At 39.7% G+C, this 26029-nt stretch overlaps 1 protein-coding gene across 3 annotated transcripts; it reads right to left on the bottom strand.

Moving 5' to 3' along the window:
- Window positions 1-177: 177 nt before the first annotated feature.
- On the bottom strand, window positions 178-25365 carry AFG3L2 (AFG3 like matrix AAA peptidase subunit 2). Of its 3 annotated transcripts, XM_065667960.1 has the most exons (18): window positions 25166-25231; window positions 21025-21091; window positions 20239-20338; window positions 19692-19760; window positions 18145-18260; window positions 17142-17294; window positions 14868-14942; window positions 13445-13569; window positions 11757-12030; window positions 11016-11153; window positions 7560-7713; window positions 6886-6993; window positions 6633-6758; window positions 5876-5986; window positions 5190-5305; window positions 4067-4267; window positions 2296-2490; window positions 178-1192 (listed from the first exon to the last, which is right to left on the bottom strand). In XM_065667960.1, exons 2-18 carry the CDS (start codon window positions 21055-21057, stop codon window positions 950-952), a joined length of 2337 nt encoding a protein of 778 aa, XP_065524032.1. In that variant the 5' UTR covers window positions 21058-21091; window positions 25166-25231; the 3' UTR covers window positions 178-949. The 3 variants fall into 3 exon arrangements, with proteins under 3 accessions (XP_065524032.1, XP_065524030.1, XP_065524031.1); XM_065667958.1 differs by lacking the exon at window positions 21025-21091 and having other exon boundaries at window positions 25166-25365; XM_065667959.1 differs by lacking the exon at window positions 21025-21091 and having other exon boundaries at window positions 13445-13566; window positions 25166-25365.
- Window positions 25366-26029: the final 664 nt, after the last annotated feature.

Raw genomic sequence — 26029 nt, 5'->3', positions numbered from 1 at the left:
AACTAAGCAGAGGAAAAAAAAACCCCAACACAGTAGCTTTAGGTTAAGCAAACCAGTAAGAAAACAAAGGAAGTTTTGTATTGGTCTGAATTCTATACTAAGAAACCAGGAAAAAAACCAAACAACCCAAAACCAACCAACCAACCAAAAAAACCGACAAAAAACAAAACCACAGGCTTTGTTCAGAAAAGTACTGATTTTATTGACTCAAACTGTATTTACACAACACATTCATATATTCAATATCTTACAGAACTCTGTAAAAAACTGACTAATAAAACTGCAGGAGCCAACTGAACTTCAGACTTCATTTAAAGACACTGAACCATGAGTACATTTTAAGGTATTTAAGTGGGCTTCCAGTTTCACTGTCAACTCACATGGCAGTTCTCTGTAGACAAACTCTTTCTAAAATCAAAGTGAAAGATGGGAGGGGAAAACAGTCAGATAAAAGAGCTGATAGTTTTGCAAAGCTTGTACTTTGTAAGACCAGACTTTTGGCTAAGCATTCAACAATGCATTTTGTATGATTCTTTTGTTTTGGAAACAGGTCACATACAGGTATACTTTAGATGAATAATCAAAAAAATTAAGTTTTGTAAGCTTACATACATTTTAAAACAGAAGAGACCAGTGCCACAGAGTTTGTGCATGAATCTGAACTGTTTCAAAGTTGGAGAGGCTTGGTTCTGGCATTCCACTGCAGCTCAAATCCAACGTATGGTTCTTCAGATGACACATGAAAGATGATCATCTTTTACCAGTGAACTGATGGTATCACATATGGAAATTGGGAGCAGAATATCCTTATCTCATCACAAGAGATCACTCTTCTACCCATCCTGAATACAGTTTGGTTGAATAAATACTTTTTTTTTTTTTTAAGTACAGACTAGGTGAGTCTGTTTCTGTTCCAGAGCGTAAGTCAACATCACCACACACTTTGCAGTTAAAACGGTATCCCTCCTTTGATCTGCCTAGCAACCCGTTCATCTGCTGTCTCCTCTTTCTCTTTCTCACGCTCTTTGTTCCAGTCTTTAAGGCCTTCTGGTAGTGAGGTATCCTCATCCAGACTTCCTGTGCCTTCAACAAATTCTTCATAAGTAGACTTTTCTGCAAACGGTCTTGGCCCAAGCAAGTCTAACATATCGCTTTTATCAAGTACTTCCTTCTCCAGTAGTCGTAGGGCAACCTGGAACAGCAATACGTTGTGTTACACATGTAAGACACTCTTTGGAGAGTTTAAGACAGTTTGGGCCCACATTCAGCACTGATTAATTTTGACAGAAAACCCCAGGTTTCTCAGAGTTCACTTAATGAACACTTTTTTTTTTGTCCCCTGTGAGCATTTAGGTAGCAAAAAAAACCACTTTTTTTTAATCCTACTTTCAAGATTTGAGAAAGTGCCCTCCCTATGGGACACAGTTGCTGTTATTGTTTCAGAGCAGTGGCCTTTCGCTGCTGCCAAAAGGCTCCTGATGCAAGACATTAAGCTATAGATGAAAACAAGCACTCCCTTCCTATCAAACCAGATGGTTCAATAGGGCTGCTGTTCTGTTACAAGCTAAACAGCACCATAAAATACCAGTGTGTACAATACGGTACAAGTGTAGTTTGTAACCTTTTTGCATCAGCAAGCGCATTGTTCAGTACAAACCATATTCAGGGATCTTTTTTGGGATGCTGATGTATTACACCACTATTTACAGAATCCAAACAAACCTGTCTTCTTGTCAGTAAGCCTATCAGATGCCTATCCTGGAAAATTATCCTTTTGCTGTGTCAGGCTTTCTGGCATGGAGAAGAATATGCACAAGGGCAATCTCGGCTGCAGGAAGGCAGATCACAAGCAGCTAGGGGCAGGGAAGGAAGATCGTAGAAAGATGCTTTCTACTTAACCTTCAAAAGGAACTCAGAAAAAGGAAGTTATATGTACTTCCCTTCTTAGAGAGCTTGTTTTAGCCAAATGAATTGGAATCCTGGTATTTTGTGTTTGGGGTTTTTATATTTCATACTAGACTAGTACATCTACTAAAGTCTACTTTGATACACAGACTCTTCTCTCCAGCTTGCCAAATGAGTATTTGCCATGCAAGGGAAGTGATGTTAAATCACATTCATGAGAACCTCAGAGGTGTCCCAACATGAAAGGAAATTTATATTTAGTTATTTAAGTCTTGCAACTTCTCAAGACTACACTGAACAGGTTTTACACAATCGCTATTTTTAACCTATTCAATTCAGCTTCCGGCTTAACAGCTGGAACTTGGCAGCTAGAAATACTGCAGTGCTCACCTTCTCCACTTCAGCTTTCTTCTCAGTCAGAAGATTTAGTGTTCTCTCATACGCAATGTTAATTAGTGACCGCACTTCTTCGTCTATCAATCTGGCAGTTGCCTCACTGTAAGGTTTCTCTAATACCATGTCTCCTTGGCGAGGGAGGTCAAAGGAAATCTGCCCCACTTTTTCATTCATGCCAAACTGAACAATCTGAAGAAAAAAAAAAAGACAAATGACAGAGAGAAAACATGATTTTAGGGTTTGTTGATGTGAAATATGGTAAATAAACTGAAAGGAAGAAGTCATTTTACTATGACCCAATCTTTTCCTCTAAAGCCAACTCTCTCCTGAAAAGTCTACCTAAGCTAAAGTACCTTAGTTGACTTTCACTTATTTTTAATGATTCAACTTAAGGACATAAAACCCACCATTTAAAGGTGGTTACTCATGATGTACATAGTACACCTGTTTAAATACTACGATTATGAAGAACATTTCAGACTTCGTTAAGCAGTAAAACAATTTTCCTGTACCAGAAATAAGTGTTTTTCCAATTGAAAATGCTTCCAAGTCTATTCCACTCACCCATAAGTTCAGTATTAAAGTAGCAGGTCTTCAAGATTTTGTCCTATCATATGCAAAAATCATATGCCATACTTTATCCCAAGACACTCCCCTACAAATGTGAAAGGGATTCTTATCTTGAGTCATTACTGAATATAGACTCTTCTGATTGCCAAGTACAGATATTTTTAAGTTGCATTTTACTGTAGCAGAGGTAGAAATAAATTCAAACTGCTACCTAGTATTCACTCTGTGGTTGCTATCAATTTGATGGTTACTAAAGTGGCACTTCTCTGCTTGGTCCTGAAATATCAATATAGGTATGACGAAGGCTATTCAGAATTCAAGAGATCTCAGCATTAGAACCAAGCATCTTAACCTACTTCCTTAAGCCAAGTTCAATACTTTCATATCCCCTTGTTCCCTCTGGAGACAACAGATCTGGTTAACATAAGCAGAAGTTTATACTTAAACATTTTAAAATTTAAAATCAAACAAGAGTCACTGCTTCAGTGACTGAATGCCGTAAAATTAACATTAATAGGATTTCATTACACATTTACTTCCTGAACTGGGGCAATAAGAAGCACACCAGAGCCCAGGACGTAGGTGTAGTTTGGGGCGTTGCGCTGGGGAACAGAAATGTACTCTAAAATGTCTCTTTGCTCACCTTGCAAGTATTACAAAATGACATCTTCTGTGCTGATGCAGGAAATGGAGTAACGTGTGTGGCACACAGCTAAATGCAGGTGAGTCATTACACTGATAGGATTTCAAATTACTTATCTATGCTAGTTAATGTGACAAACTGATGTGTCCATTTCAGCAGCCTTATTTGACAGCAGTGCTTAAATACAAGGTTCTCTGAATTTAGTTACATGTGTGAATCCAAGTGGAGCAATTGTAAAAGTAGGATCAGATGATCCAATCTGCACACCAAATTCCATTTTAATAGTATACGATTTTATTTGAATCCAACTGCAGCATATATGTTCCTGTGGGCAGATGTAGGACAGTAATCAAAGTCTAATTCATTGGACTCCTGCCATAAGACTGCAATAAAATACTAGAGTCATCAGCATCTCTATACAACAAGAGCATAATGTTCATTCATATGTTTTTTTGAGGGACATACCTGATAAAATTGTGTAATTAAAAAATATTAGTGTTAGGTAGCACATGAAGAAAACTCAAAGGAAAAAAGTCTCACTGGAGCACATACCTGAGCATACGCACTCTGGGTCACTTTCTTCAAGTCATCTTGGGCGCCAGTTGTAATTCTTCCAAAGAAGATTTGCTCAGACACCCGTCCTCCAAGAGTCATGCACATTCTATCAAGGAGCTGCTCTTTGGTATAAAGATACTGTTCTTTGGGCAAATACTGAGCATAACCAAGTCCTTTACCACGTGGGATAATAGATACCTACAATCAAAATTAACAGAATGCCAGGACTGAATAGTGTTCAAACCCGTAAAGCATTCTTTGGTTTGACTTAATTTTTTATACCACAACCTACACCATACTCACCCTTGGAGTTTAATTCTGACATTTCCATTTACAGTTTTGCTCTCATTGTGATTTATTCTTAAAAGCCCTGGCTAGCTCTAAACTGGAATAACAACTACTAGAATATCTGGAAAAGAAAGGTAAGACCACTGTCATATCTTTTCCAAAGACTGTATGGTATTTTAAAAATCTTCTCATGAAAAATCCACAATTCTTTCAGAGTTATGTACTGGGCTTTTAAGCATTCTGTAATGAATATTTGGAGCATTTCTCCCTCGCTGGAGGAGTTTCCACATTTACTAATGTCCTTCCTTCCAGCAGGGAATTTGTACAAGATTAATTTTAAGCTTGAAAGTCAGATGAGATTAAGAACACAGCTGAGCCAAACTATGAACATTGAAGCAAGTTTGTGAGATTGGGGTGCTTTTTCCTTTGCCTTCAATTTGTCAAACTGTGCATTCAAAAAGCAAATTAGAACTAAATTCAGCCTCTAGATGTCAATTTTTATGGTTACATTCTTGAAGAGGTGTCTACCTGCATAACCTGGCAAGATTAATTGAAACCACAGACCTGTACTAAAAGCCTCAGAGAAAAAGCAGCTATCAAGGCAGGCGGATTCATGGGAACATGAGGCCCCTTTAATTTTCCAAAGGACATTTATATGACAAACCCTGTAGCAGTGAAGTCAGAAAACAGTTAAGGAAGCAACAGGAAGTAACCTAAAGTACTGAAAAATCTACACACACAGTCTTTTGCAAGATTACATATTTTAATACCCTCTCAACATTATGCTGTCCATGCCACTGTTACAATACTAGCTCCAGTTAGTTTCCTTTACCTTCAAGAGTGGGTCAGCATGTTCCAAAAACCACCCTGCAACTGCATGCCCCGCCTCATGATATGCTACTGTCTTTTTCTCCTCTGGTTGTAGTACTTGAGTTTTCTTTTCCAAACCTTTAGAAAATAAATGTGGTTAATAGTTCCAGACGCACCTTTCTCCATGGAAATCCCTTACCTCATTTAGAGACACTGTGAGCAACATGTAGATGCCATGTATATAATCTACTGATAAAGTTAAAAAAAACCCAGAACTTGCAACCTGGTGAAATTTCTCTTCCAGGTTTTACTATAACTTTGTCCTTCATTAGATTTTTAAGATTCAATCTATAAGCTTTTAAGAATATTCAAACTTTAAATATTTTTCTTTAAAAATCAAAGAGTTTTCTTAACTATTGCAGGCTAACAGCAGTTAAAAGCATTACTAAATCCCAACAGCTATTCCTCTTGCCTTTTTGAATATTAGAAGAGCATTGTGCTGAAATTTCTCTCCATACCCTTTCTCCACTACAGAGGTCAGTAATATAGACAGGATACTTCTTTTCTAAATCTCAGGTGTGATTAGGAGAGATAAAACAATACAACCATAAGCAGGAGAAAGATTCAAAGTGTGTCTTTCTGTATGCATACAAAAAAGGAAGTCACCATATTACAATTTTGAGAAAACTATTGATGCAATTCACCTACCTCCAATAACTCTTTCAATCGCCTGCTCAAAATGCTTTTGGTTTATAGCATCTGAGAGGTGCCTTGCAGCAATTAAAGCAGCTTCATTACAAACATTAGCAATATCAGCACCTGAAAGCACAGAAGGTACAAATCACACAAAGTTTTCAATAATTTTCTCTCAGTCTAGCATAAAGATAACCTTTGCTAGAATTAATTTTCTCCAGATTCTCTTTTTCAACTTTCAGAGCTTGAAGGTAATGCACTCTGAAATAACGCATTACTCATAACTCTTTAAGAGATATTTAAATACATGTACAGGCTTTAGGATTTTTCTCTTGGGTAGAAAGCTACAGTGAAGTACTTGTTTGATGTATCCTACCAGGGAGAAGAGTTTTTACGTCCAGAAAGAGGAACTGCCGTACAGAATATGCACACAAACCCTACCTTTTCTCTAGTAGTGTTCAAAGACTGCAACATATTAAAAGGAACAATACATGCACGGGTGGTAGCAATGAGAAATCTCTGGATTGCTTTTGCTGAAGACAGAAGAAACTGCCATTTGGTATGTCACCCTGACTGAGGCAGACAACTTAAGGTGCTCAGAAATTGTCTACTTGCTAGAACAGGCAAAGAGAATTTCATGCTGTATCAGTAAATGCAATAAAACAGAGCACCATCCAGAAGATCAGGTACAAGAAAGGCAGGAGCAGTAGGGAAATCAAATATCTACAGCTTATATAATAAGTGGACAACAGTGACATTAGGAGTGACTTACCAGAAAAACCAGGTGTTAGCGATGCAAGCTTTCTTGCTAGATTATCTTTATTTAAGACTGTGTCTAACTTCAGAGGTCTAAGGTGAACTTTGAAAATAGATGCTCTTCCTTTTATATCTGGGGGTCCTTTAAGATGAAAGAAGTACACTTTTAATTTTCACATATATATTCTAACTGAACATGTGCAAGGAAGTTACTTATGTAAATAGCTGCACTGGTATTCTACAAGTGCAGAAGTACACACAAAACTTACCAATATAAATCTGCCTGTCAAAGCGTCCTGGTCTCATCAGAGCAGGGTCTAAAATATCCGGCCTGTTAGTACCTGCCAAAATTACTACATTTGTGGTTGTATTAAATCCTGTTGAAGAAATGTAATAAACAGAAAATCTGTGTAAATATGATTTCCATTAAAAATATAGAAAGACTGTCTAGTTTACAGGGCCATGTAAGAATTGGCACTTTAAACAAATCACCTTAAAGCTGAAAATACTTCCATTTATTACAGCATTGTCCTGCTTTTCATAACAAGCAACAAATGGCCTTGGGCTCTGCTTTGTGAGGTACTCTATCAAATCCTGCTGTATCTTCAAAATGCAATACTAGATTAACTGCTCAGGAAGTTGCAGAACCAGCATGGCTAGCTGTATTTTTTACAGACAGACTGGTCTCATGCAAAGAATTTTTTTGGCCTATTCAACTATGACAAAGAGTTAGCAGATGCAGAGTGGTGGCTCTTTTTTCTAACAAATTTTAGCAGAACATCAGGCTGCAGCAAAATGAGTCACCATTTTTCATTTAGGAAGCAAGGAAACACACTCAATTTAGATTTAAGCTAGAAGCCAAATCCCGGCTAACAGGTCTTAATAAGCTTATCAGTTCTTTCCCTTATCCTTGTTGTTATAACATAAGACATTGAATACTTACCATCCATTTCTACTAGAAGCTGATTAAGTGTGTTCTCTTGTTCACTCTGTCCTCCAAAGTTGCCCCTTCCTCTTTTCCTTCCTACCGCATCTATTTCATCAATGAAGAGAATGCAGGGGGCGTTTTTACGAGCAAGAGCAAATAAGTCTCTAACCTTAACAGGAGAAGAGAGTATGCATCAGGTTGGTTTGTAACTGTTCAGAGTTGTGGTGGTTAGGAGGGGAAGAGGTACATCAATAACAGTATCACTATCATTGAGTATGGTTGTTAATAAGTGTCCCAAAGTCCCCAGGCAGCTTTCAAGGCAATGGTAAGTTACACTGTAGCTGCTGGTGAGCAATAATCACTTAGGGTGGAGGCCCACAAGTTGACAAATTCTGTCTAAATCCATACATTAAGAACATGAACCAGCTTAACAGCCTTAAGAGATAACCGTTTTCCCTGAATAACTGAAATATATCTTCAGCTCTAAAGGCCTCCAAAATTGAAGGATTTAAAGCAAGATTTCTCTTTTAAGCTTTTTTTTTTAACACACAGTATTACCAGCAGAACTGGCATGTGAAGGGACATGCTACCACACAGTCTTTCACAGCAAGGAACTAAAGATGCTTTAAGCTTTTCTGCAGTTAGAACAGGGTGATGTAGCTCCTACAGTGAGCTTAAGGCTTACTTAAAAGCACTTACCATTGTACTCTAACAATATGCCATTGTAAATATTGACTCTTAGCCATCCTGTCTATAACATGGCCTAGAAAAACTGAATTCACCTCCAAATATTTATTTGAAAGTTAAATTAACTTCTAAAAGTCTGGAAAAAAAAAAATGGCCAAGACAACAGGAAACAGACAAAATATTTTTAGACTTTCAGATTTTAAGCAAGATGTTACCTATCAAATTCTGTTCTGCTAGTTACAGCACAATGGGATTGGCATTAAGATGCAACACTACGATGTTACTCTGCTTGCAAATGTATCAGAAGAACCCCATTGAAAGCAGTTCAGCAAGTCAACAGATCTACACCTAAGGGATTGAACTGGAGCAAACAGGAAATTAAAACTGATGAAAGTATTTTGACCTGTGAAGACGGCTATGGGTAAACCCAGGACAACTACTTCGTACATTAGAGGTGCAATTAGAGAAGGCTTCTCTGATGACAAACAATGTACGGGGGTGTGAAGAGATGCACATTTCGAACAGTATGCTCTACTGCAGAAAGTCACTGATTTGTTAACAGAATTCAAGAACAATACAAGGAATAGAGCAAAAGGAACATGATAAACAAGGAAAGAGTGTCATGCTCAAACTATTTTTTGACTGGAAAGAGACAGAGATCCAGAATTATACCACTATTTTTTTCCACAAGGAACCAAGGCTGTGTAAGCAATTTTAATTCTAGCAAATCCCAATTTACAAATAATCAATTTAGCATCACCCTCTTGCTTACTAAATTCATTGGAAATGAAACTAAAAGTCTCTCATGTTGTTTTTTACAGGCATCAGAAATTATGGCCTGTGTAGAAACCTTTATTCATAGTCAAAGCAGAGACTGTTATGTCAACAAATTTCACCGGGTAGTAAAAGCTGATAATCATCTGCACAGACCAGCAGAAAGAGATTGTCACTTTGCTCTGGGCATTTTAGGAATGTACTGACAGCTAATGACAACATAGTTTGAGTATCATTATTATTATTTGAGGATATCTAATACTTTCCCAGAGGACACTTAAGATTCAGATGGACAGGGTGGTAGGCCACATTGTCTAGATCATGCTTTTGCCAAGAAAGGTTGCATCAGATTATCCCTGAGGTCCCTTCTAACCTGGGGTTATATGATACGGATATGTATGATACTGATCAGCTCCTTTTCTTACTGTTTCTCTGTAAAGCCCCTTTTACACTGCATGCTCCCTTCTTCCAAGTCTCACTCATCTTACGTACACAATCACTATCTCCATACCTTCTGGCTTTCAGTCACTTTTTCAGTCCAGGCAGCTCCTTTTGCCAGTTTCCTTATATAATTCCAGACCCTCTTTGCACCCTCACTGAAGCCTCCACTCCCAACTAGCTTCTGCATTTAACTTTCTGAGCAGCTCCCATTCTCCTCAGTTCCAAGCTTTGTGCTTACCTGCATGTGTGCCCCACCCCCCTTCCGTTTTTTCTTTTCAGAAGACCCAAAATCACCTGGCATCTCCTATCTTTTCCCACCTATGCTACCGGAAGAACTCCGGCAACGCACCATCTGTCCTGGGTTCACAGCTTCTTATCTCAACCCTTGGGATTTACATTCTTTCCTTTCCCCTCAGAGGAAAGAAGAGGGGAAGTGAGCTGTGTGGTTCTGAGTTACCAACTGGCCTTAAACTATGACGCCATCAAAATACGCTTGCAAGAGGCTCATGCATTCACAACTGTGACAAACTAAAGGACCAAATCTCAGACAGTTTATCTGCTAACCTCTCATACATGCGAAAACTTCAGTTTTTCAGGACTTTAAAAACTTGGTCAAAGTGAGTTTTCCTGTGAATCTTCGCAGGACATGAAAGTACACTATGTATCCGGCAAAAGCCATTCCCTTCCAAATTCAAATCAAGACCCCAAGTAATTTCCACTTCATGCTAGCAGAATTAGCTTTTAAACATGAGTAAAACCCACAAGTTTGCTTCCTTCAGTCTGTTCACAGTTTACAACAGACAAATGTTAAGCTTTCCAAAAGAATGTCACCTGGAAGTATACTTTTTAAGGCTCAAGACAAGATGGTTGGAGTCTGGTAAAGGTGTGAGCTGCTTGAAACAGAGTATAATTTTGGACATTAGGAGGAAAGGGGATTTTTTGTGTTACCCACCTCATTTATAAAATATTATCAGTAACTCATTTATATAACTTTGTATGTTTTTAATGAGCTACTTTAAGAGAGTTAACATGAAAGAGCACAAAAAAAAAAAAAAGACAGATTTCTGGTTATATGAATCACCTGGCCTCCAGAAAGCAACCTAATGTTTGTGACCCTCAGACTCTTGTTTCAACTAGAAGCCCATTTGGGTGTCCAGACAACTATGTCCATCTAGGAGTTTGGAACTACAAAGAGAATACAGTTCATCAAAGAAACAAGAAGATTTAGAGCAGGAGATATTCCCATAGCAGCAGTCACATGAGCTGCATACTTCCAACCCCGCTAGTAAATTCACTTCAGAGCAGAGCGTGGAGAGTTCTGTTTCCTTATGTTCCTGCACAGAGGTAAACACTTCAGGTCCTGATGGTCTGCAAGCAGTTACTGAACTGCATTAGTTACTTTTATGAAAGGTGCATGTATGACTCTTGTGCTTACACAAGCATCTGGTATCACTTTTAAGTAAGCTGCACAGATGAAAAACTTCAGCTGGCAAACTGTTTGCCTCCCAGATTTGACAACATCCTTTTAACAACTAATACTGAAACAAAAGAAGAAGGCCAAAGACTTACTCGAGCTGGACCCACACCAACAAACATCTCTAAGAACTCCGAGCCATTGACTGTAATAAATGGTACATTAGCTTCTCCAGCTGTAGCTTTAGCTAGCAGTGTTTTCCCAGTACCTGGAGGACCTGTCAGAATTGCCCCCTGTAAGAGAAACAGGTATATTTTCCTCATAAAGAAAACATATTATTAGCCTATAATAGTTTACAAATCTTTGACATAAGCTATTTTATGTTCGGTCCACTGGCTCTTCTTCCACCACAATAAAAGTTTTGCAAGACAACAAACTCAAGGTTATTCTCTCATTTAAACAGCAAAAGGTTAAAAAAAAAACCCAACCCAAAACAAAACAACAAACCATACATCATTGCCATGCTGCCTTAGATTTACAGGAACAGTATTTTCTTTGGCCAGTATGTTAAAAAACCCCAAAGGTATGTCATCAGGTGGGCTCCAATGACAGCATAGCCAAAAAGCAATTCTAGCACAATTATATACAAGAATGAAGGTACACGTGCAAGCTATTTATCATTTCTGACTCATGTGAACAGATAAAGTGTTCCACAAGGCAAATATTCTGGCATCACAGTTATACTGCAGGAGTTAATGCCCTTTCCCCCCACCACCTCAACTGTGCAAAGAAAGAAGCTGGAAAGCATTGCATATGTAAATGTTCCTGTACAATTCAGAATGCTGAGGACTAACAAAAGAATAAAGTTTTTATCTGCTAAGTCATCATTCCCTTACCTTTGGAATTTTTGCTCCCAGATCCTCATATTGTTTGGGATTTTTCAGAAAGTTAACGAACTCCATGATCTCTAATTTGGCCTCCTCACAGCCAGCTACATCTTTGAATTTAACATCTATTTCATCCTTAAGGACCTTTGCCGTGGTTTCACCCACACTGAAAAGTCCACCCATTCCACGCCCTGTTCGACCTAAGCCTGCAGGACCTCTTCTTAGTGTGTACAGTAAAGAACCAATAATCAGGATCGTAGGCAGCAAACTCAGGAGAAATGACCTGTGGAGAAAAAACAAAGCAGAAAACCACATACATGACAAAAATCCATTGCTGCATATAACATACAAGATGCTGGTTCCATCATAAGCAAACAAATTCGGGACTAACACTATTAACTTGTAACGTTTACATTTTGCAGGTTGCTCACTCTGCAAAATAAGCATGAGAAAAAAGAAAGTTCTTAATTTTTTGTTTGCTTTTAAACCAAGTACACCAAGTGACACTGATGAGTCTTAGAGGAAAGCTGCATTACCTAGTAAACAGAAGTAGCTCATTTTCTGTGTTCTTCAAAGGTATATTCCTAGGGTTTAGTACGCAAATGGTTGTATTTTCAAAGTAAGTTCCATTACGTAGTATATAAATACAACTGGTGTATGCTACAACTTCAAGCAGAAACCTGTCTCCAAAATACATACTCACACTTCTTCCCTTAGGTCTATCTCAATTTTTATGTTTTCTTCTTTCAATGTTTCCATTTCCCTTCCTCAAGGCCACCAGAGTTTTTTTGTTAGGGGTTTTTATTTTTTTGTCCATTACTCATTACCCATTATCCTTCACTGTCTGTCCTCCAGCTTTCTAGCACAGCTCTGCACAAGCCAAGAAAACCCTAGTATTAACACACTCCTAATTATCAGAGTATTTGAGCACTCCACAGATTTTTCTATGGTAAAACCTTCAAGGAACAGCTCACAAGTGGTGCTGTCAACACTCTGCAAAACCAAAATGTTGAAAAGAAGCACTACCACAAGTGAGCACAGGATTACCAGGCTTTACTGATATCCCACAATTCTGGGATGAATAGGAAAAGGATTTTTCTCTATCCTGTGGTAGTCAGCAGATTCTGATGCAGCAGCGACCAGCAGTAATTTGATCATGCAGCTGCTGTGCTCTCCTGGTTCCTGGTTCCTGTGGCATTTCTGGGGCAGAACTAACAGGTAGCTTTAGTGTGATTCACTTATCACCAATTTCTTGCCACAGGATTTGACTTCTGCTGAATTTCAGGGCAGAAATTGTGTTATATCTCAGTCAACATACTGCAGTTCTATGACATACTTTTGTCTGTTCAAAAGTCTGCATGAGTGCCATCTCTGGAGCTCAACGGCTGTACCTGGCTGACTCCTGCTCTAGTGCAAGTCACTTGGAGGGAGGGCTTAAACAGAGGAGGGACTAATTGTAAACAAACATTTATGTAATAAGAAGCTATATTTAGGGTAAGAGGATATGGATTTCTACACAGACAAATTACTGAACAGCTCCTCTTACAGTTAAGATTCAAAAGTAAACCCAAGATGATTGTACTTCTAATAACACTGCCACCTAGTGAAGCATACAGTGCATGTATTACAAATCTATTTTGCTACTGTAAACACAACCATTTTTTTTTATCAGAAGCTCTTTTAAAGCAACTTCTTACCCATCACTCTCTGTTGAGTAGACTACAGGCAATCTGTTCTCCACTTCTATTCCCAGATCTTGCTGCACCGCTTCAAGATTCCGTTCAAAAGTGTCCACACTACCAATATTAAACCAGACGTACTGCTATAAAAAAAAGCAGAGATCACCACAAAGTGCCCTATCTTATTTCAGCTTCACTACAAGCCAACTTCTTCTAACACGTACACAAGCATTCTCAGAACAGATTCAGACCAAGTTTAAGTTGCCTCATAAAGTGTGCAACTGATGCAAGATGCACATTACAAACCTAAGGCCTAACAACCTGAATACAACCAAACTGTATCTATCATTACTCTTACAGAGATCATGCACCCAATAGTTTTGGGGCACTTTAAATAGACTGAATCCTGGTGTTTTCTCCAGGAACAAACAGAAGGAACATACGTAAACATATCTTGAAGAGGGAGCCATGGTGTCAGAATAATACAGAGCGCTGAACCACCAAACACAGCAGCCATAAAACTTAAGTGAAGAAAGGCAATTCTCTACTTTTGAAGTCTGTATTAGCTTTCAGTTAGCTGTCTTTACAAAAGACAGCAAACCCCAGACAGAACTTTCAAACAGTGCTGAGATTTGTTTTTTTCACGAAAATCTCCCCTTTTGCACCATGACCTGCCTGACTTGCCCCTACTTACCCTAATAGAGAAAAAAAAAGAAAGAGTAGTCCTAACTAGCAAATGATTGAGAAACTAGGGCAACTGGTGGTATCTGGGCTAAAGAGCAGGTGTATAAATAAGTCACTCTGAAACCCACTGATGAAGTAACTGCTGCAAATTTCACTTTATCCCAAAGGGACTTGCAGACCTTGCTTCAGAAAATCAGTTAAAACATACTCCACCACCTAGGAAGAAGTAACCAGATAAAATAAAAACATTGAAGCAGCATTAAATAAGCTTTATTTAAATGGTCACCACCAATGAGCAATTTTTTCCAGAATGAGAGCTCTCAGCTTATTTTTAAAGACTATAGTATCAGATGGAGACAAAGTTAAAGCATTTCTCTTTGTTTTCTCTAATAACCAGCTAAAAGCAGTCTGGAACAGGAAAGATTCAGAAGTCTGGGATTTTCTTGAGCAGACTGAAAACAGCAGTTAAAAATACAGAAACTTCAGTAGTTCTCACTCTTCTTGTTTGAGTATTTGTATCAAAAGATGATGCTGGAAAAGCACTCCCTGTCAGTTTTAAGATAACTGACAAAACAACCAGTACAGTAAAGTGGAAAACACACAATGTAGGATAATGTAACAGTAAGGCACAAAACGTTTTAGATTAAGAGATTATTAATACTCCAGACTAATTTTTCTGCATCAAATTTACCTAAAAAAACAAGCAAGCTTTTTTTTTGTTTCTAATGTCTCATGTATATGTACTAAAAGTGTTTACCCATTCATGAGGAGACTTTCCTGAAACAAAGATCACTCTAACGAAGCGCTTGTTCACAACTTCAAGTCTGTCTACCTGTAGAAGGAAAGAGGAAACCTAGTGAGTGTACAGTCACTGCATGTTCATCCCAGCTAACAGCTCCATATACCAAATATGTATATACCTGCTCTGTTTTCAAGTAAGGACAATAAAATTAATTGTTGCAGATCAAGATGATGACACAATCTACAGTTTGCCATTAGGAAAGGCATGAGGAACCATACATGCAACTGGTAAGCACAGAATATCTGCACATTAGAATTTAGATTGAAAGGATGACTTCATAGCCTTTTCATGGAAAAAACCCATTACACATCCCTTAGTTCAAATCACAGGTACAGTGAAATAGTTAAAAAATACTTAACTATGTCAATGGTTAAACACCAAAAGCAATAGAACACAACTCCAAATTCTTGTAGCAGCTTCCAAAATAAACCAAACTGAACAGAATGAGGGAAAATATAACTTTGCTCTTTCAATTGTTTTCCCTAAAACAAAAGACTTCCTGTGCTACCGCATTAAACACGATAACATCAGTTAGATAAATTTAGCTGAGGTAACAGACACCATGTAAATTAAAACAGGAATTACGCTGTAGGTTTGCAGATATATACTACCAAAAATGAAAACAAAACCAAAACCTTCATGGAAGTCTCCTCAAATAGTTATTTTCTTGAATTTGACAAGGTCTCTTCAGAAAGCAACTGAAGTTTCTCTCCATTTTTCCTTCCTCTTTCCATAAAATAAGTGGTTTCAAAAGCTTTAAAGAATTTAAATCTAGCAATGGTTCTACAAGTTGAGCCTGAATCATACACAGCCTAGTAAGGTTGTTTCCCTGAACTCACTACATGTGGCCATTTTTGGTAGAACTGAAGTAAAGCATGAGCTAAGAAGCCACCTAGATCGAGCCTGCCATCATGCAAAAGTATCTGAACATCTCTGTTTTGGCCCTAACCTAGTACAGCTGATGTCTTCTCTCCACTAACTTGTCGCCACTACGGTGACCAACAGTACTTGATAGCCACAGATTTAGCTTATCTGAATAACCTGACTGCATCTTAAAAAGACCCAAGAGACTTGGCTTTGTGCAACAACCCACTTTCATAATGCTTTTCTGCAACAAGGCTTCAGGCTTTGCTCATTTTAACAGTTAAACTAATCATCTTATTGAGCTAGTGTCTTACTGCTTCACGACAAATATAATCAGTAAGGTTTTTTCCACAAGATGTACACATAATTGGCAATTAAGAATCTGACTGCAAGACACAGCCTAGGCAGAACAGAAGCATACAGAGCAGTTCTGCACAGATCAGCAAGACAAAGAAAGGTGAGAAACAACCTGTTTGGCATTTTATCTAAGGAATGGAAGGGTAGGAAGCATGCTGTTAAGACAAAAGCCCAGGTGTGAAACCCACAGGAGGAAGCAAGTCAGTGTTTTCCTAACTTGCAGGCACAGCTACAAAGCGGGACTTAACAGAGCCAAAAACTAATGGCTCCTGAAGAGGAAAAGGCCTGTGTAAAACACTCTCCTGAACTTAGGACATCACTAACCTATAACTCCAAGTGTGGAAAGCTGCCAAGTTCTACAGAGAGATAGGACACTGATGATAAAATTGACTGCTCCAGTAGTGGCTCCAGGTAAGAAGGAAACAAGAAATAAGAGGAGAAAACAAAGAAAGGAGGCTATTTTACAACACCGTTATGCCAATGTACTGTCTTTGAAGGGATTCTTCAATTCTCCTTCCCCGCCTTTCAGTTCACACTGCTGCTCCTCAGATTCCCTGAGGAATTCATTCAAGGCATGAAACAAGTATTTATTTTTTCTTAATTCAGGGGGTGGGCTCACGGAAGTGCCTGAGGTTAGGTGTAAGTTTCTTCTGAAGGCAGCTGGCATGTCTCCTAAAGCCATCAGGCCAGCTTACCTATAGTATAAAACTATACCCCAAGAGACTGAGGTTATACTGCCCCTTCAAACTAGTATCTACATGAGATATCCAGCAAAAAAGTTCCACCCTGAGCTGCTCATCCCCTCTCCTCTCTTGAAGTGACACAAATATTCACATAGACATCCAGAACAACAGATCAAGGAACTGATTACAATGAAAGCTAATCCGTTTCTCCCTCAAAAGTTACCCTTGAACCTCCACAGACACACGAATACAAGCATAAGCAGGGAGGCAGAAATGTGCATCTTCAGCACACTGATTTTTCTCTTTGATTCCCCTCAAAACTCACCACTCCTTTAGAAAGGTAGTTATTGACAAAGTCTTTCCACGTGATTTCTCTCCCAGGGACCCTGAAGAAGAAGTAATATACCACCATTGTCCAGAAAAAAGAACTTCCCACGACATACATCCGAAACTCCCTGACATCCCATGGAATGTCACCCTAGGAAATGGAGAGAAAAAAAAAGAAAAAAGTTTTAGGCTCTGTACTACAGTAAGTACATGAAGTTCTAGAACCTATTTCTGGCTCCTCTCCCCTGCCCTTAAGGTTACCACAGAGATTGCCAAACAAAACTGTACAAACACTTCAGTAACATCAGATATAACTGAGAAATTACAGCATTAATAGAATATCTTTCAGTGTTTTACAAATAGTTAATTGGACAGTTTTGATCTATGAACTACTTTAAAAAAGTTTTGCCATCTAGGACCTTTCTCTCTATTCTAAAACAATTTTCCCTGCCCTCCAGGACTACACACCAGACCAACAAAAATAAGGAAAAAGCCAAGAAAAACCCAGGAAGGAAGACAAATAATCATGCACACCAAGCATCTTTGTGGTACAGCTGATGATAATAAATGCAAATTTCAAAAAGAAACTTACGTAAGTATTACATTATGGGTCAGAATGGCTAACAGTAAACTACGTTTAACTAAGGTGGTGTGGTCAGCAAGTTTTACAAATTGACATTCTGAAACAAAATACAAAGCTTTTATAGGCCTAAGGCTCCATTATAAGAATTCTGGCTACTACGAACCATACTGATATGGCTTAAAACTCCATTAATGTTCCTGGAACAGAGTTAGTTATCTCTGAAGGAATATACAAAACTGTTATTCATGAAAGACATTGAGTGGGGAGCCACCTAGAGCCAGTTACTACGAAATACTAAACACAGGAGACTAAGGAAAATTTAAGCAATCAGAATACGACCTTAAAAAAAGCAAAAAACATGCAAGGTTGTTTCACAGGGATAAGACAGTACCACAAAAATATATTTTAAAGGCAAGACCTTCTGTAATCTGGTCCACCAGTTAGTTTCTTCTTTCTTGCCACCTTTTTTTCCACCACTGCCACCTCCTCCACTACTAGTCCCACTGGGCTGTCGGGCACTGGCCTGCTTTGCTTCTAACAAAAAAAAAAAAAAACAAACCAAACAAAACAAAACAACATAACAAACCAAACAAAATTTCTTATACCAATTTTGCACTATTTTTATTAGTCTTAAAATTAAAAAGTTATTCTAAAACGAAAAATTAACTAGTTTGCAATGCTGTAACAATAAGAAGAAAATTAGAAAAACATATATAGTCTGTTAACTGGCAGAGAGACATCTATCTCCTAGTTATGATCAGAAGGGTGGTCTGATACTTGTTTAACTGATGACACTTCGGCACAAAGAACTATCAAGTGCCACAAATATAAAAAAGGAGCCTCTTATGGAGACAGCATGAAACTTACTTCCATTGCACTAGCCTACGACACACAAGATTATTCTAAGCGCTTTGTTGGGGGTGAAAGATTTGGTGGGGCTTTGCATTGGTTTTGGGGGATGCAGGTGGGTTGTTGTAATTTGCTTTGTAGTTTGTTTTCCATGATAAGCTCTAGTAACATTTCACATAATTTACCCCTCCAGCCACTCTATAGTCCCCTTAAAGCTCAGGGTTTAATCAATATCACAGGCTGTCATGCTTTTTTAATACCGTAGAGACAAGCAGAGCACAGTGACAGCCAACTGCAGTGGAGGAATTCATCTTAATTCTCCTACTCATCCAGTTCACAAGGTGTCTGCATTCCATAGCATAATGTCATGTCAACATACTCAAGGCAAGATGGAGCACAACATTAACACACTCCTTCCACCGTTAGCTCTTTCAAGAGTTTGGTAATGGGAAATCCAGGCATGATGCTAGATTTTTACTGTTCAAGGCCTGGTGGGAGGAAAACTGCTGCTCCTATTACTGCTGTCATAAGAGACTCACAGGGTTGCTGCCTCTCCTTCTCTTTGAAAGATGTGTTATATAGATTTCTGATATAACGGAGCAGCTGTTATTAGTTATAATTTACAGATTCACCCTCTTTGTAAAGATAGGACTCCTTCTAGCACTGCTGCTACTAAATCCTCTTTCAAGCAGCAGGCTGCATGGTTGGTCCTGGTTATACAGCTGGTTCTGGATCTTCACCCAGAATTACAATTCTGGTTTATTTCTACACAAAATAAAAAAATGTGTATTTTAGGTTGCTCCAGGTAAAGCTGAGAACTATATACATAGAGAATCTCTGAATGCATTACTAACATCAACTAACAGGAAACAGTGAAACAAGAATTTAAGGACAGCATTCCAACAGAAGCATAACAGAAAATAAAATATTCCAGAAGACATACATGATATGAAAGCAAAATAACAGTAAAAATGTTTTTTTTTTCCCACTTTTAAACTAATCTGGCAGAGGAACATCTGCCCAGAAAATAAACAAAAACCCCAAACTCACAGTTATGCTAAAACCTAATGAACACATATTCCACAAAAACAACTGAAATGAAGCTGATTTTTGTACCTTTTGTTTCTTCAGCTGTACCTTTAGCTCCATTAGACTTCTTCCCACCAGGAAAATATTTTTCAAATCCTATTAGGAAAGAGTTTAAAAGCTCATAATTGGTTTTTAGTTTACAATTACACTTCAGTAGTCACAAGCTAACTGTACAGAACAGCAAGGCAGCTAGCAACACATAGGCTGCAAAAATGGTTTTGTTTTTGTCTTTTTATTGAAGAGCTCTACCAGGTTTCCATAAGCAAATCCATTGCTCCTGACAAGAAAATATGAAATGTATTTTATGACCTAAAGTAAAGCTATCCTTCAAACCAGAGACAGACAAGCTAAGTTCAATAGAAAACTGCATTGCATAGCATGAAATTGAGCAGACAGTAGTCATTCTTTAATAGCTCCTAAAACTCCCATGAATCAATGTTCCAGCTCAAGATTAATGGCTGGCTAACACAAGAACTTACTACCCCACAGACAATAAACATATATGGCACACAAGTGCCAGTGTTCCAGGAAGGAGTGCAGTCTGCTTCAGTTCACTGATCAAAGTTATAATCACCTTTGGGAGGCTGAGAGAAAAGCCTTCTGCAAGCAGCAATTACACTTGCCAAGACAGTACTTCTGTCAGTAGTAACTCCAGTGGTAACTTTTTCACAGAGCTGAAAGATGAGAAATGAACACAAATCAACAAGAAAGTGCCATGAAAATCTTCAAACTCTTTAGCAGTCCTGAGCTGCAGCAACTCAGTATCACTGTTACAAGAGGAACTTTACAACAGACTTCACAGTAACTGCTGTGGACCAGAGTGTAAGACAACAGTGGAAAAGGAAAAGTCAATCAAATAAGTAATTTCTATAGCAAGGACATTTTTATTCTATTTGTTAAGAACAGAGAGTTTCATACATACAAACATTATTTAAAGAGAAAAATTAAGTAGGAAACACTAAAAGCTATGAACATTAAATACCTACATACTGACCCTGTGTGAAACATTTCATAATACCAGCTGAATGACACTTAAGTGCAACACTAACTGTGATTCTACAAGCACGAGTTGGAACACCAGTTCAAAAACAGGCCTAAACACCTACCCAGGAAAAGGTCCAGTTATAAAAACAAAACAAAACCAAGACTATTTGCACCCTGTTATAAAACTGATGCTTACTGTTATTCACCATTTAAGTGCAATGAAGGAAATACAAATATTTAAATTACTAATTCTTCAGAAAAAATTTTGTTATTGTAACTGAATATTTAAAAACAGAGTAAACTGCAATTTTATTACAGAAAAATCAAACCCTCTTTCTTCAAGAGGGACAGGTTTTAGCAAAAAATCCCAACTTACCCCCTTCACTGCTGCCCCATACAGGCACTCCATTTATGTGTGTTCTTTTTGGTTAGACTCTATTTACCTTAAAAGCCAGAGAAATAGTTAAAAATACCAAACAACCCAAACCCAGAAAACAGCAGGTCCTGGAAACATGACTCGAGGTAAGCACACAAGACAACAAACATCCGTCTAGGACTAACACCTCTAGGACTACATTTGTGAAGGAAAGCTCGATGTTAGCATCACCATAGCAGTTTTGTTACATTCAAGTTACAATGTTTGTAGACAAAACCTATTTCTGCATGTTGAACAAACTTGTAAGATACTAAACTACATGTTTATGTATCTTTGGGTACTTGAGGTTTATGTAAACTGTAAGTATTACGCTGAGAGAACCCTAGGAATGCTGACATGTCATTAATTGAATGCTAGCTCTCCTGAAGCCTTCTGTCTGAGAGCTTCCCCTTTCACCCCTTATTAAATGATGAAATACATTAAACTTATTCCAAGCAGCCATCTAGTTCCACCTGCTGGAACCAAGAAGAATACCAAAACATCCTTGTTGCTTGTTTTTGCTGCAGACTGAGCTAATTCTTAGGCTGCCTGATAAAGTCATTGCTTTGTGACACTGCATGCCTGCATAAGGTCTAACACTGACGGTCCAAGAGGATAGTTTACTGATCATGAAAAGCATGTGCACTGCAGACAGTCTGGACAGCAGCTAATCAAGAGAATAGCTACTAGGTCAAATACACTATGACCTCTACCTCAAGCAACAGCATCTGTGCTCCTAGAAGAAGCTGTAAGACAAGTAGGATGCATCTGTGTGGGCAATAAAGTGTACTTGCCACAAATCAACCCATCTGCGGTTCAAATACAAACAGGTAGGGAATGTTGGAGCAACAGCTGAAACTCAAGACACACGTGCAGTAATACTGGCTTCTCTTCTATGTCACTGGTCTCCTACACGACCAAAAAATTAGGGAGTTCATTATTCTAAAAACTTAGATTACTTTTTATTTGTAAAGAGACAGAAGCATGTAGAAACATTTACTCCGACTAAAATAAAGCAAGTACTCACATTTAAAAGAAAAGTTTAAGTAAGCTAAATCCAAGTGCCTGGATCAACTACACCATCAGGGGTTTATTACTGAATTCAGTTATAGTTTAATCAGAGAGTGAAGGGGGAAGAAGAGAGAGAAGGGTAAGCAGATAGAGCTTTGGGACACACCTGAATAATTAAACCAGTTTATTGCTGGATTGTCTCTACAGATCCTAAATTCCATTAATAAATGCATAGTCACCTGCAAAGTTAACATGCAGAGAGGTCAGTGGTTTAGAGCTGTTTTATGCTACTGACAGATCTAGGTGAGCTGGTCTACAGAAACATTCACCTTCCTTTCACCACAGCACTCCACAAATGACAAAGTTGCTAGAACTGTTATGGTGGTAACAACTGGTTAGGTTTTGGTTGGTTGGAGGTTTTTGTTTGGTTTTGACTCTATAAAACATCAGCATGAAAACTGATCATATTGATCCTGACACAGGACCTGTCCTGTATTGCTGGCAATGGGAATGCCATAGCAAGCTTAGCTAGGCAGACCCACTGCCTAAGCAGAGGGAAAGCAAGCAAAGCACATTTTGATTTGATGCTGTTTCAAACTATCTACTAGGCAACTCTGCCCACCTTCTCTCAGTCAGAGGTGAAAGAACTATCACAGCATATAAAGCAAAAAACAAACAAACAAAAAAAAACCAAAAACCAACCCTATCTAATATCTTTTCCCAGGCAAACCTTGGGATATCTTCCTAAAAGTCAAGACTTCTTTCTATTAAGATCAAGATAAGCGAAGTACAAAATAACCCAGAAAATGTTACTACTCCAGAGTGAAACATAAACCCAAGATCTGTAACTGCAGAAAAGTGCCTTCTCCACAATTCCAATATTGAATAACATTTTAAATGTTATTTAAATTTAAATGTAATTTAAATTTAAAATTTTAAACAGTCAGAACTACTGACTTTACAAAAGTTTTGTAACTGTAATCCATTTTTTTTAAAACTGAGGCTACACAAAGCTAGACCAGAAAACCCACTTGTTCAGCTATGTGAGCAAAAGACCAATAATTCATCAATTGTATAAAATTCTAAGTTTACAGCTTTATCCATAAATAAGTTTCAAATCAAACAAAATAAAATTAAACCAAAAAATCTTAATTATCTAATAGTCATCAAAATACATATCAGCATGTTGGGGGAGTAGGGACAGAAAGCTGATAAAGAAATTTAACTTAATGCAAGTTATTTTAAGTAAGATGATTTTAAAAAGGCTTTTATGAAAATGAAGCTCCTTGTTTTGCTCCCTGGACACACACACAGATACTAGGATGAATACAAAGTTCCCTTCATAGGTCGCATGTTCCATTACAAGTAAGAACTTGTTAAATTTTATTGACACAACTGAGAATTAATGTACTGACAGATTAGCAATACTGCCAACAGTGTTTTATTTACTCTTGCAATAAAAAGTTCTGACAGAACAAAACCACAAATACAACTCTGAAACCAAAACATATATTCATACTTAGGACTAAGTTGCTAGCACCCTTATGGGCATTCATCCTACAATTACCACTATCCTAGTGATAGCCTTGATATCTACAAAGGTGCAACTGTTTGCCACTATATGCTACAGAAAAATGCAGAAACCTGCCCAAGATGCCATGGAAAGACGCAGGAATTATGTACCTCCCTTTTCTTAGGCAGTAGCATAGGTCTGTCAATTCTCTGATATTGGGTTGACAAGGGTAACACATACCTTTGTTGTGGTTTAAACTGAGCCAGTAACTTTGAGTCATACAGCCACTCTCTCACTCCCCTCTTTTTTCCCTCCCCCCAACTCCAGGAGAGATGGGGAAGAGAATCAAAAGAACATAAATCCCACAGGTTAGGATAAGAACAGTCTGATAACTAAAGTATAATACAAAACCACTACTATTATTACTATTAATAATAATGATAATGGAACAACAAGGGGAGAGAATATAAAACTAAAAATGGAAAACAATAAACATAAGTGATGCACATTACAACTGCTCACCACCTGCCAACCAACACCCATCCTGACTGGAGCAGCAATCTGGGCCTTCAGGGTAACTCCCCCCAGTTTATATAGTGGGCATGATGTGCTGTGGTATGGAATATCCCTTTAGCTAGTTTGGGTCAGGTGTCCTGTCTCTGCTTCCTCCTAGCTTATTGTGTCACTCCTCACTGGCAGAGCATGAGAGACTCAAAAGTCCTTGGTCAGGGTAAGCATTACTTAGCAACAACTAAAAGCATCGGTGTGTTATCAATATTGCTCTTAGACTGAAGTAGAAAACATAGCACTGCACCAACTACTAGGAAGGAGAAAAGTAACTGTTACAGCTGAACCCAGGACAATCTTAGATGGCAGTCTAAACCATTTTACTAAGAATGAATACCCAGCCACCACAATTTATCAGTTAATATTAGAACAGGAGGTTCAATCAAATCTACACCGCTATTTCACCGGGCACCGTCAACAACCGGCCGTTTGCCTTCTCTTTTCCAACATACTGCCGTTGCGCTCACTGACAACCCAAGCCCCCAAGCGAATCGACAGCCCACATCACAGACGGTGGGTGCGGGTAGTCCCAAACCCAACTACCGCTAATCGCCACGAGTGGACGTACTGAGCAGGGGGAAGCCAGGTAGGCCACATCACCTGAACACTGGCTGGCAGCCCAGCGACACCGGCAGCGTGCAGCAGCAGCTCACGGATGTCGACTCACCCTCTTTCAACAACGGCAGTCCTCCGGCCGGCTCCGCACGTACTCCCCGCACGGCGCCCGAGTGCCGCACTCACGCCCAGCCACAGGCCCTCGTTACCCGCCGCCCGGAAGAGCAAGTGTGAGCTGGTAGGAGGTGAAGGAGAGCCACGGAAGGCCCCGGGGAGAAGCGAAGAGCCCTCGGCCACAGGCAACAGAGAGCTAACCCCCACCCCGGGATTCTGGGCAGCGGCGGGGCCGCCCCGCCCATCACCACGGCAACCGAGGCCCTCCCTCATCCCCCCCATCCCCCGCTTACGGCTAACGGGAGGAGGAGCGGCCGACTGGGCCCGTACCCTGCACCTCACCTGCGCCAGGCAGGGCCTCGCCCCCCGCAGACCCCTCCCGCAGAGCAGCTGTTGCAACAGGACCCCGGGCAGCCCCCGACGCCGGCAGCTGCCCGGTGCCAGCAGCAGGTAACGGTGCGCCATGGCCCCAGCGGCCGCCTCGGCCCACCACCGCCTCCTCCTTCACTGCCCCGCGCCGCCGTCAGCCCGCCCCGGCCTGCGACGTCTGACCTCATCGCGCTGTTGCGTGCACTTCCTCTACGTCGGAAGGACCCCTACAAGCCCCGCCCCTGGCGCCTGTCCGTCATCCTTGCTGTGGCACGCCCCCTGGCCGTTACGGCCCCGCGCTGCCGGGCGCTGGGAGGAGCCGGTAGTGGAGGGGCGGCTCGGAAGGCGTGGCCGCGGCGGCGCTCGGCCGGCACCGCTCAGACGGCGGGCGTCTCCCTGCGGGGGGGTTTGCGGCCTCGGGAGGGCCTCAGCGCTGCGGCTCTCCGCCGCCCCACTGCCGAGTAAAGCCGGTTTATCATAGAATCACAGAACAGTTTGGGTTGGAAGAGACCTTCAGAGGTCATCTAGTTCCAGCCCACCTGCCATGGGCAGGGACACCTCCTGCTAGACCAGGCTGCCCAGAACCACGTCCAGCCTGACCCTGAATGTCTCCACAGATAATGCATCAGCTACCTCTCTAGACATCCTGCACCAGTATTTTACCACCCTCATTGTAAAGATGTTTTTCCTCACATCCAGCCTGAATCTCCCCTCATCACCCCTTATCCTATCACAACAGGCCCTGCTAAAAAGTCTTCCCCCATTTTTCTTGTAGGCCCCTTTTAAGAACTGCAAGGCTGCAATAAGGTCTCTCCAGAGCCTTCTCTTTTCCAAGCT

The sequence above is a fragment of the Lathamus discolor genome, chromosome 2 (assembly GCF_037157495.1).
Source record: "Lathamus discolor isolate bLatDis1 chromosome 2, bLatDis1.hap1, whole genome shotgun sequence".
Classification (NCBI taxonomy): Eukaryota; Metazoa; Chordata; class Aves; order Psittaciformes; family Psittacidae; genus Lathamus; species Lathamus discolor.
The sequence above is the reverse complement of the archived record's forward strand: the minus strand, read 5'-3'. Positions and strand labels throughout refer to the sequence as shown.

What these genes read in the sequence shown, in the direction of transcription:
- AFG3L2 (XM_065667958.1), bottom strand. Translation starts at nt 25,288, where the DNA reads ATGGCGCACCGTTACCTGCTGCTGGCACCGGGCAGCTGCCGGCGTCGG. An exon ending in GGTGGACCAGATTACAGAAG is followed by an intron (nt 17,295 to 18,144) that starts GTCTTGCCTTTA and finishes TCCATTTCCTAG; the next exon opens with GGTGACATTCCATGGGATGT. An exon ending in TGGGAGCAAAAATTCCAAAG is followed by an intron (nt 11,154 to 11,756) that starts GTAAGGGAATGA and finishes TTTCTCTTACAG; the next exon opens with GGGGCAATTCTGACAGGTCC.